This window comes from Dendropsophus ebraccatus, chromosome 9 (assembly GCF_027789765.1).
Source record: "Dendropsophus ebraccatus isolate aDenEbr1 chromosome 9, aDenEbr1.pat, whole genome shotgun sequence".
Taxonomy (NCBI): Eukaryota; Metazoa; Chordata; class Amphibia; order Anura; family Hylidae; genus Dendropsophus; species Dendropsophus ebraccatus.
Window position 1 is genome coordinate 29,552,399 of NC_091462.1, and position 12,589 is coordinate 29,564,987.

Genomic DNA, 12,589 nt, shown 5'->3' on the forward strand with positions numbered 1-12,589 from the left:
CAAGCCAGGACATAGAATCTCCAGCCCTGTGCGGCACTGAGAGGCTGACACAAAGTGGCTGCACACTGACAAGCTGACACAAAATGGCTGCACACTGACAGGCTGACACAAAATGGCTGCACACTGAGAGGCTGACACAAAATGGCTGCACACTGAGAGGCTGACACAAAATGGCTGCACACTGACAAGCTGACACAAAATGGCTGCACACTGACAGGCTGACACAAAATGGCTGCACACTGACAGGCTGACACAAAATGGCTGCACACTGACAGGCTGACACAAAGTGGCTGCACACTGACAGGCTGACACAAAATGGCTGCACACTGACAGGCTGACACAAAATGGCTGCACACTGACAGGCTGACACAAAATGGCTGCACACTGACAGGCTGACACAAAATGGCTGCACACTGACAGGCTGACACAAAGTGGCTGCACACTAACTGGCTGACACAAAATGGCTGCACACCAGGCCCGGACTGGTAATCTGGCAAGCCGGGCAAATGCCCGCTGGGCTGGCCATATTACCAGTCCGTGGGCCGCATAATAATAAAAAAAAAAATCACCACTGCGGCCCGCTCCCGTCACCGCAGCCCGCTTCTCTCTGCCCACCCGCTCCTGACATACTCATCCAATCCAATCAACGTGGAACAGGAGTGTGAGCCGCTGCGGCCCCTGGTTGATTGGATTAGAGGAGTATATCAGGAGCGAGCCAGCCGGGCAGAGAGGAGCAGGCTCAGGGGTAGGCTGGGCTGGGGGTAATGTGCTGCCCGCGGCCGGCACTCTGCGGTGGTTGAGACTGAGAGAATAGCGTGACTGGCCGCCGCGCTATTCACCCAGTCTCTTCCGGGCCGCCTGATCCCCCACCAAGTGCTGAGGCCGCATGCTGGCACGTCTGCGGGCACCTACACCATGCCCCCAGCGGCTGACGTCACTTCCCTGAGGACCTGGGAGTAGAGAGAGGAGAGCGGCTGCAGCGCTGCAGCAGGAAGAAGAAGCTGTGGACCGAAGATCCGGAGAAAGAAGCTGCTGGGAACGAGGTGAGGTGAGTGTTTTCTTTTAAATTACTTCACATGGCCACACAGCGGCAGGGGGGCTATTCTATATGGGGGAGGGGGAAGGGATGCAGGGGGGCTATTCTATGGGGGGATTGCACAGGGGGAGGCTATTCTATATGGGGGGGGATTGCAAAGGGGGAGCTATTCTATATGGGGGGGATTGCACAGGGGGGGACTTTTCTATACGGGGGGATTGCACAGGGGCGCTATTATGCAGGGGGGCTATTCTATATAGGGGGATTGCACAGGGGGGGCTATTCTATATGGGGGGATTGCACAGGGGGGCTATTCTATATGAGGGGAGGGGGAAGGGATGCAGGGGGGCTATTTTGTATGGGGGGATTGCACAGGGTGGGGCTATTCTATATGGGGGGATTGCACATGGAGGGCTATTATGCAGGGGGGGCTATTCTATATGGGGGGATTGCACAGTGGGCTATTCTATATGGGAGGATGCAGGGGGGCTATTCTATATGGGGGATGCAGGGGGGGTATTCTATATGGGGGGATGCAGGGGGGCTATTCTATATGGGGGATGCAGGGGGCTATTCTATATGGGGGATGCACAGGGGGGCTATTCTATATGGGGGGATGCAGGGGGGCTATTATATATGGGGGGAATGCACAGGGGCTATTCTATATGGGAGGATGCATAGGGGGGGCTATTCTATATGAGGGGATGCAGGGGGGCTAGTCTATATGGGGATGCAGGGGGGCTATTCTATATGGGGGATATTCTATAGGGAGGGATTATTCTATATGGGGGGATGCAGGGGGGGGCTATTCTATATAGGGGGATGTACATATACAGCAGGGGGGCTATTCTATATGGGAGGGATGTACATGTACAGCAATGGGGCTATTCTCTATGGGGGATGTACATCAGCAGGGGGTTATTCTATATGGGGGGGGAGTACAGTGTGTGTGTGTGTGGGGGGGCTGTTCTATATGGAAAGATGTGCAGCGGGGGGGGGGGGGGTGTTCTATATGGGGGGATGTATAGATGAGGATGTTGCTGGAGCAAGAAGCCTAAAATGTCTGTCTGGCATATCCCCTGGAGAGGATTCATGGCCAGAGAAGCCTTCATGATGGCCGGAGCCAGATGGAGAAGAAAAGGAAAAGTGGACGGCTCTTCATGCAGAGAAGACGCCTACTGTGAGTCACAGGATGTAACTGCACTATAATCACTTATAAGGTCTGCAGAACCTTTATACAGCTGGGATCTACCGCGGTTTCAGTGGTGTCACACTCTGGCCCTCCAGGTGTTGCAAAACTACAATTCCCATCATGCTTTAGCTGTTCAGTCATGATGGGGACTGTAGTGATGTAACAGCTGGAGGGACGGAGTGTGAAACCTATGTTCTCTGGTCACTGCTTTGGGAGAATATTGATCCAGTCACCGTATGCTGAGAGTAGTGGGCATGGTGTGATGGTATTACTCTGCCTGTGTATTCTGGTATTATTGGTAATATTAGTGTTTTATATAGTGGATTGTATTCAGTCACAGTATAGCGGTATTAGTCATTATGTGGTGATAATGGCCGTGCTCATGGTGTGGTGATATTATTTGTTACTTATATACTGGTAGTATTGGCAATATTGGTTTGCTTAGTGACAGTATGGCAGTAACGTGTACAGTATGGTGATAATATTTGCTATTTGCTATTAACTATGACAGTATTATTATGCACAGAAAATTTATACCTATGTTACCATTATATATCCTAAAATTTGTCCTGGAGCCCTACTTATACCATAGATAGATAGATGAGCTGCAATACCTCAAGCAAACTGAAGAAGAGTGTGGCGCTGTTTCTGGAAGAAAGTGGCCATGTTTTTCTCCTTTAAAGGGAATCTGTGAGGTCTATACCAGGTCTAGGGCTGTAGATCTCAGCAGACAGGTGTGAGGGAGATATCACTGACAGAACCTTTAGTCCAGTGTAAACTTATATAATTGTCCTTTTCATAACCAACTAAAGTTTCACAACAGCAGCCGCAGCAGCAGCAGCACCCTATACGTCTATCAGTCAGAGCAGGCAGGGGCGGGGGCAGAAGGTGCTGCTGTGGCTCCACCTCTGTGACACTTCAGCTGGTAATGACAATAATGGTTATAGAGGTTTACACTGGACTAAAGATCCAGTCCCTGATCTGTACGCTGGGATCTACAGCTCTGTACCTGGTATAGACCCCACAGGTTCCCTTTAAGGTTCATACCTAATCCATTGCGGATTTGATGCTTTTGATTTAATCAGTTGAAATAAATGCATAAATATGCTGCATCAAATCCACAGCAGATCATGTTATAGCATTATTTTTAGGAGCTGATGGTGGGGTTCCCATGTTTAAGGGAGTAGTGGGGGATATGGCTAAATAAAGCAGAATTTGCTACAGCACGTATTTTACACGGCTATGCATGATATGGTATGTGGGCTGCTGGGGTTTGACTGCCATGGCTGATTTTAAGTCCTAGTCCGGCCCTGCTGCACACAGACAGACTGACACAAAATGGCTGCACACAGACAGGCTGACACAAAATGGCAGGAGCTAGAGATAAGTAATAGAAAAAATAGCAACTACAGAACTTCCTGGGCAGCAGCTGAGAGCAGAAAAGTGACGGAAAACAGCAAAACAGATTTTAAAAAAAAATCCCTATGTGAGTAATGTTTATGTTGGAGAAAGGAATAGGAATGTGGTTAAATGTTTTTTAGTGGATTACCCCTTTAACCCCTTAACGACACATGACGGCCATTAAGGGGAATCAGAGAGGGCTCCCCACGTGATCCCCAGTTGCTTTGTGCAGCCAGGGACCGCAGGTCTTAGCCACTGCGGCCGATCGCCACGGCCAGCTAATTAACTATTCAAATGCAGCTGTCAAAGCTGACAGCTGCATTTGAATAGTGACTGTTCCCCTGTCCCTGCTGTCTAGTGGAGGATCTCCCCCCGCGATGCTGCAGACCATTATAATAGAGCACCGATCTGATGGATCATTGCTCTATTATATACACAGCATTGATCTAAATGGGAAATCAGTGCTGTGTATATAGAAGTCCCCCAGGGGTATCAGTGCTGTGTATATAGGAGTCCCCAAGGGGGATCAGTGCTGTGTATATAGTAGTCCCCCAGGGGGCTTCTAATTACTGTATGTGAAAAAAGAATAAAGTGTTTTTATTAATAAATAACCCCCTCCCCTAATAAAAGTCCAAATCACCCCCCTTTTCCCATTTTATAAATAAAAATAAATAAACAAACAAACATGTTTGGTATCGCCGCATGCGTAATCGCCCGAAATATTAATTTATTTAATTCATGATCCCTCACAGTAAACAGCGTAAGTGCAAAAAAATTCCAAAGTGCAAAATTGCTCATTTTTGGTCGCATCAAATCCAGAAAAATTTTAATAAAAAGCGATCAAAAACTTCCATATGCGCAATCAAGATAACAATAGAAAGAACAGATCATGGTGCAAAAAATGACTCCTCACACAGCCCCATAGACCAAAGGATAAAAACGCTATAAGCCTGGGAATGGAGCGATTTTAACCCCTTAGCGACCCATGACGTATCTGATACGTCATGGTGCCGCTCGGGGTGTTCAAAGCGGGGTCCCGTCGGGACCCCGCTCTAAACGGCGCTGATCCCGGCTGACACGTGCAGCCGGGCAGTGCCTCTATTAGCTAATTAAGCCTCTAAGTGCAGCTGTCAAACCTGACAGCTGCACTTAGATGCTGTGTTCACACTGCCCTGGTGTCTAGTGGGACGGATCTCCCCCCCGCGATGCAATCGCGGGGGGGAGATCCGTTCTTCTGCCCGTGCCGGGCCTCAGCGTCGGAATGACGCTGATCCCGGCTATGGCCTGCAGCAGGCCATAGTAATCTATGACCGATCTAATCGATCTTTGCTGTGTATATACACAGCATTGATCTCTATGAGAGAACAGTGCTGTCTATATACAAGTCCCCCAGGGGGGCTTCTAGTTACAGTAAAAAAAAAAGTAAAACAGTGTTTTTATTAATAAAAAATCCCCTCTCCTAATAAAAGTCCAAATCACCCCCCTTTTCCCATTTTATAAATATAAATTAATAAATAAATAAATAAACATATTTAGTATCGCCGCGTGCGTAATCGCCCGAACTATTAATTAATCACATTCCTGATCTCGCACGGTAAATGGCGTCAGCGCAAAAAAATCCCCAAAGTGCAAAATTGCGCATTTTTGGTCGCATCAAATCCAGAAAAAATGTGTTAAAAAACGATCAAAAAGTCGTATATGCGCAATCAAGGTACCGATAGAAAGAACACATCATGGCGCAAAAACTGACACCTCACACACCCCCATAGACCAAAGGATAAAAGCGCTATAAGCCTGGGAATGGAGCGATTTTAAGGAACGTATATTTGTTAACAATGGTTTGAATTTTTTACAGGCCATTCGATACAATATAAGTTATACATGTTATATATCATAGTAATCGTAACGTTTGAGGAACATATATAAGAAGTCAGTTTTACCATAGGGCGAACGGCGTAAATGCAAAACTCCCCGAAATCAAAACAAATTCGTTTTTTTTTCAATTTGACAGCGCAAATGATTTTTTTCCGGTTTCGCAGCATATGTTATGGAAAAATAATGCCTGTCATTGCAAAGTACAATTGGTTTTGCAAAAAATAAGCGCTCATATATACGTCTCTAGGTGAAAAAATGCAAGCGCTATGGACTTTTAAACTTAAAATGGAATAAGCAAAAGCGCAAAAACGAAAATAGGCTTTGACCTTAAGGGGTTAAGGAACAGTTATTTTCTGTAAAAGGTTTTATTTTCGTACCGACTTGAGGAACAAATATAACATGTCAGTTTTTTTCATACGATACACGACGTAAAAACGAAGCCCCCCCCCACAGAAAAAAAATTGCGTTGTTTTTTTTTCAATTTCACAGCGCATATAATTTTTTTCTGGTTTCGCAGCATATTTTATGCAAAAATTCAGCCTGTCATTGCAAAGTACAATTAGTGACGCGAAAAATAAGGGCTCATGTGGGTCCATAGGTGTAAAAATGCAACTGCTATGGCCTTTTAAGCACAAGGAGGAAAACACGAAAACGCAAAAAGGAAAATTAGCCCGATCCTTAAGGGGTTAAAGGAGAAATCTGGTGGATTATAAAATCCTGCAGCCAACAGGGGCATGGGGGTAAATTGATTACAAGTACTAACTTACCTCTCCCGTGCCAATGGTGAACAGTGGGACCGGCCTCGGGACCCCTCTGGAAGGGATTTTTCCTACGACTTGGGGGAAAAGCCCTGTCCCAGCCGATGGACTGGCTGCTCAGCCAATCAGTCATTGGAGCGGCGTCCTACCCCAGTCACTGACTGGTTGAGTGGCCAGTCCATCAGATGGGTCGTGACGTGTCAGCTCTGGAGATGTAGGAGAGGTAGGTTAGTGCTTGTAATCAATTTCCCCCGCCCCTTTTCACTACAGGACTTTATAATCCATTGGTCTTCTACTTTAACTTTGTCTATGTTGGTGTATTCCTCTCTGAAACTTCCTGCTTCAGGTCCTTCCACAACATTTCTATTGGAGCTAGCAAAAATGATATTTGTGACATGGGATCCTCCAATACAGATCTGAACTGAGCCGAGAATGGACATTCTTAGATTTACCTTTCTCTAGGTCAAGTTCATCCTTTCTCTGCGAGGCATATGGGTACAGGACACGGCATTCAGCATTGTGCTCTTCCCCTTTAAAAACAGAAAAAAACAATGGTACATGTAAAACATTGAATCAATGAGATGGCTTTACCTATTTCCCAAGTATTTTCAGTTTTATGGAACAAAGGAAACCCTACAAGCCAGAACGCGATGTAAATCATTTTCACAGTTTCCCAACAGATTACAATGGATAAAATGCACTGCATGTCATATAAATACACTCAAATCTATCCAGTAGACCATCTCTGGAGAAGACTGCCTCTGGAGAAGACCGCCTCTAGAGAAGACCACCACTGGATAAGACCGCCTCTGGAGCAGACCACCTCTGGAGAAGACCACCTCTGGGGAAGACCACAACTGGAAAACACCACCACTGGAGAACACCACCTCTGGAGAGCACCACCACTGGAGAACACCACCTCTGGAGAACACCACTACTGGAGACAACCGCCTCTATAGAAGACCACTACTGGAGAAGACTGCCTCTGAGGAACACCACCTCTGGAGACCACCTCTGTGTAATGCATTATCCATTCCCTTACATTCCTATACATTCTGTCTCCTCAACCACTTGGGTGGTTGTCGCAGAAAAGCTTCATTGTACATTAATGTCTGAAATGTTTATTTCTTTCAAAAGGGAATTCTACCAATGCCGCTAACATCAGAATAAGAGCAAAAATAGACATAATTTTACCATTTTCTTGAACATCACCATCATGCTTCTGTTTCTTTGTTGAACCACGCCAACTCTTTAAAGACTTTTTGGTTGAACCCCTTGGAGGTTTGCTTGGCTGATTGATGTAGACAGAGTCTACGTAGTCATTAGATTGCGGATGACTTGACCCATAGCTTCTGGACGACATCCTGCTACTCTGGGAGCGCTGCAGTTTGGCGGTATTTATAGACCGAGATACCTGCACCGAGCACAGTTGACAGCCCTGTGAAGTAGGAAAATGGGAATAAATGGTACAATGAAGTCTGGGCAGGGTTCCAAAAATTTTTTGGGGGGTAAATATATAGGCTGTGGCTGATCACTTTTAATAAGATACATTTGCATGTCTATAGGAGAATATATATATATACGTTTAGGAGGAAAATAGTAAAAAGAATAAGGAGAAAGGTTTTTCTTTATTAGGGTTAACAAAATTAAACATTCTCAACTCCAAAGGCTCTGGATGACATTCTTTTTTGCTTTAGAAAGTCAGCAAACAGTGGCACTGTGACAATTACGGTATCTTATTTGTGTAAATTATGGCTTTTACAGATGCAGGGGGAGTTTTCCTACAGCATTACCCAATCTTGCCCTGTGTAATCTCTGGTTATAGAATCTTTTTGACCAAGGCTACCGTGACATACTGTACCTGCATCAGCGTCGGCGTTGGACAACATTTGTCAGCAAGTTGTGGTGATTAAAGGAGAAGTCCGGCCAAAATTAATTTTTGATATGTTGTTACTTATGAAAAGTTATACAAATTTCTAATGTACATTAATTATGGGAAATGCACATATACTGCTATTTCCCTTAATTTAGTAGATCAGGAAGTGTTAGAAATATCTCTGAAGAAGCGACGTCACGACCCAGGGTGTAATTCCTATGGAGTGTCCAGCAGGGGGCGCTCTCTATATAGAAGTCTATGGGACTTTATTGTTTCTATGGGTTTCTATGTAATGTAATGTAATGTAATGTAGTGTACAGTGCTTTATTGAATGAATACATCTATGGAATACTTTGGGGAGCAAGTGTCCTTGCTCCCCAAAGTATTGCATAAATGTATTCATTCAATACATTCAATACACAGTAAGCCCACCGATCCGCCGCATTTCCGCCGAATTTCCGCCGATCCGCCACACGCTGATCCGCCGCATTCCCACCGATCCGGACCATATACATTGAACTACAGCTCCCATCATCTGCTTCTAGTATGAACAGGTGATGGGAGCTGTAGTTGGGTAAGGGATATGACATGCCGCCGGGCGCAGGGGGGAGCCGCTCAGTACACAGGAGCGCTCCCCCCTCCTCCTCCTCCTTCCGGGATAACTTCCGCCTATACCAATGCTGAGTCCCTGCCTGGCCGCCGCTCTCCGCTCACATATACCGGCTCCCGATGCATCAGCGCGGACACCAGGATGCATCGGGAGCCGGTATGTATGGGGGGGAGAGCGGAGAGCGGCGGCCAGGCAGGGAGTCAGCATTGGTATAGGCGGAAGTTATCCCGGAAGGAGGAGGAGGAGGGGGGAGCGCTCCTGTGTACTGAGCGGCTCCCCCCTGCGCCCGGCGGCATGTCATATCCCTTACCCAACTACAGCTCCCATCACCTGTTCATACTAGAAGCAGATGATGGGAGCTGTAGTTCAATGTATATGGTCCGGATCGGTGGGAATGCGGCGGATCAGCGTGTGGCGGATCGGCGGGAATGCGGCGGAAATTCGGCGGAAATGCGGCGGATCGGCGGGCTTACTGTGTATTGAATGTATTGAATGAATACATTTATGCAATACTTTGGGGAGCAAGGACACTTGCTCCCCAAAGTATTCCATAGATGTATTCATTCAATAAAGCACTGTACACTACATTACATTACATTACATTACATAGAAACCCATAGAAACAATAAAGTCCCATAGACTTCTATATAGAGAGCGCCCCCTGCTGGACACTCCATAGGAATTACACCCTGGGTCGTGACGTCACTTCTTCAGAGATATTTCTAACACTTCCTGATCTACTAAATTAAGGGAAATAGCAGTATATGTGCATTTCCCATAATTAATGTACATTAGAAATTTGTATAACTTTTCATAAGTAACAACATATCAAAAATTAATTTTGGCCGGACTTCTCCTTTAAAGCCGACTCAGTGGTGGAAAACATAGTTTTGTGAATGAAGAGCGTTTTCAAAGCTAAAATGCCACCTATCAGAAACTTTTTGGACAATTAAATTGTTAAAATTAAAATGGTAAAAATGTTAAAATTAAAAATGGTGTGTATCATCTGACATGCTGATTTTTGTCTAATTTGGAGGAGCAAAACACCTTGGCTTGCTGCGATCTCTGTCTCCCGGCAGGAGACAGTCACTATATGCTTACAATGGAGACCATGTCCTGCAGCAGGAGATGGGAAAGACAGAAAGCTGGGAAGTGAAAAACTCAGCTGAGTACTTCTTCTGGATCTAAGCATGGAGACCCCAACTGTTCAAAACTTTTCATATGTTTTGAGGACACGTCAAAAGTCACAGGGGGACATTTATTCAGAGGGACATTTATGTGCCGCAGATGGCTCCAGTGTGCGTAAATGTATTTGCAAAAGCTTGCTTTGAGAAAAATATACTCGCTTTTGGCCCTTCTACACCACTTGCCCCAGAGGGGCAGGGAAGAGACGTAACGGGGGGGGGGGGGACGCAAAAAGGAAAAATGTGAATGAAACCTACGCCAGCTTTGTGTGCACTGAGGGGCTCCGGTGCACAGGGGATTTATGTAGAAGCATTGCACCTCTATGTAAATCCTGTGAGCCTCGGCGGAAAAAAAGCCGGCCTAATAAATGTCCCCCACAGTGCCCATTTAAAGGAGAAGTTTGGACAGATTTCTTTTTAAGCAGGCAGGGGAGGATAAAAGAAATGACACGCTCTCACCTCCCCCGCTCCAGCACTGGTGGCCGCATACCGACGGTACGGTCCATTAGTCCCCGGTACTTCCTGGTCTGAGTGGGAACCCGGGTCATGACATGCCAGGTCCGATCGGCCAGTCAGCGGCCCTGCTACACTACAGCCACTGATTGGATGAGTGGAGCTAACACGTCTTGACCCAGGTCCCCACTCAGGAAGGAAGCAGGAAGCGGGTGGGGACTGGATTGGCGGTTTTTGGCCACCAGCGCTGGGTGGTGAGAGCATGTTACTTTTTTTATCCTCCCCCACCCTGGCACCTCATCCGGTCCAGCGATGGCACATTGAACACATAACACATAACATCATTGGTAGAGCAGGAAGAATGCATCATTAGGGGCCATGTGCGTTTGCTCCATGTACTGCTGTATGAGCTCCATTCATATTGCAGTATCAGAATCAGAAGAAAACTATAAAAAAGAGACTACCATACTCATACCATACCTTTTCTCTCCACTTTGTCATCCTATCGCTGCAGGGATGAGTTGGAAGAGTTCTCTTCTCAAGTTCTGCCAGGGCCAAGGAGAGTTTGAAGTAATTTGCTTCCAGTAGGTTGATTTTCAAGTTTGTCTATAAAAACATGAACCATTTATTTGTCCATGCAACTCAAAGGAAATTCAATTTTTTAACCACTACTTTTTATCTTTTATTTTTAAATACACATTCTAAAAAGTTACATATTTATCAAAAAGCTTAAAAAACTGCCAAACAACTGAAAACTGTAACGGAGGAACACTGATAGTTTATAGGTCAATCATTTTAGAGAAGTATGAGGCTCTCTTGGGAAGAAATATAAAAATAGCAGAAGGCGAGGGAGCGCTGAAGTGCAAGCTATAGAAATTGAGATCATTTTTCATACTTTGCATGTAGTTTGAATAATGTCTACCTCGTCCAGAAGAACAGCTGTATCCTCCTCATTTTTCACATCAGAAAATGCTGGGTTTTCTCTATAGGATCTCATCATTTTTTCCAATCCTAAAAAAATAATGATAATAACAATAATAATAAAAGTTGATGGTTATCATGATCATCCCATCTGGAATGTGTCACTTGTGCCATTTCGCCAACAGCGGAAATGTTTTCCCACAAAACCCCTTTGCTTGCAACAGAAGTGCAGACTAGGAGACTGCAGTTGAACTGAGCATGTGTGACCATTTAAGTAGTTGAACTATGATGGTCAAATGCGTCTTCATTTAAATAGGTTTCATTTCACATAATGCATCAGTCTACAACTATTTATTTTCATAGTCAAATCCCTTTAAGGTCCAGAGTGTATCCAAAATAGGACAAATTCCCGGCACTCACCCTTGTAGCTTGCAATTAAATTTTATTCCACATGGAGGTGCATGTAACAAACAGCATGACTAGTTTCGGTGTGGTCCAAAAAACGCATCCTGCTGTTTGTTACGTGCACCTCCATGTGGAATAAAACTTAATAGCAAGCTACAAGGGTGAGTGCCGGGAATTTGTCCTATTTTGCTGCATACTCTTATGCCGGAGTGCCAACTTGTTCTGTGCATACATAGTGTGTCCAAGGGAAGGGGTTAAATAATTGCATTGTTGGAAAGTAAGCAATAGTCAGGCCCATCTTACCTTCTCGGTCTTTCATTGCTTTCTCAATGTCATTCTGGAGTCTTCCAAGCTTCTCATTAATAGAATTGATTCTTCTATTTTGATCCATAATAGCGGAGTTGTCTTCTTCCTAAAGCACATAAAAAACACAAGGGCTGATTATCTAATGTATAACACTCAAGGTTTTTTTTTTTACTTTTTTTTTTTTTAATCACTTCCATCTCTTACATAATAATCCAGGAGTAAGAATTCAGACTTGTTGTCTTCAGTAAAGATGGTTGTTTCCTCCATGAAAGTCTGAATATCTTTCTCAACATCGATGCTTTTAATAGCCTGATCGATTTGGCTCTGACACTATAAAAACGAAAAGCATAAAAATATTTATACTGTGGTATCTATGACATACGACAGTGACTTTTAAAGGGGTTGTTCATAGAAAATGTTTTTAGCCAGAGGGCTAATCTAAGAGTATTTAGAGTATTAGCCAGAGGGTCAACTAGTGGTGTTCCTGATGATCAGCTATTTTATAGGGCTATGGTGGACGGGCGAGCACCACAACCTGTTCAATGTGCTCATCCTTACATAGCTCCACGATT

The 12,589-nt window shown here is 45.0% G+C and overlaps 1 protein-coding gene across 2 annotated transcripts in view; it reads right to left on the reverse strand.

Annotated features, from left to right (window-relative positions):
• The window catches only part of NOSTRIN (nitric oxide synthase trafficking), a 52,644-nt gene that overhangs the window by 6,689 nt on the left and 33,366 nt on the right, over positions 1 to 12,589 (reverse strand). For both annotated transcript variants that reach the window (XM_069982863.1, XM_069982862.1), the window contains 6 exons: positions 12,222 to 12,347; positions 12,015 to 12,123; positions 11,308 to 11,396; positions 10,866 to 10,991; positions 7,457 to 7,700; positions 6,715 to 6,792 (listed from right to left, as the gene is read on the reverse strand). In XM_069982863.1, the coding sequence (XP_069838964.1) occupies positions 6,715 to 6,792; positions 7,457 to 7,700; positions 10,866 to 10,991; positions 11,308 to 11,396; positions 12,015 to 12,123; positions 12,222 to 12,347 (772 nt within the window). The remainder of the gene's footprint in view (positions 1 to 6,714; positions 6,793 to 7,456; positions 7,701 to 10,865; positions 10,992 to 11,307; positions 11,397 to 12,014; positions 12,124 to 12,221; positions 12,348 to 12,589) is intronic.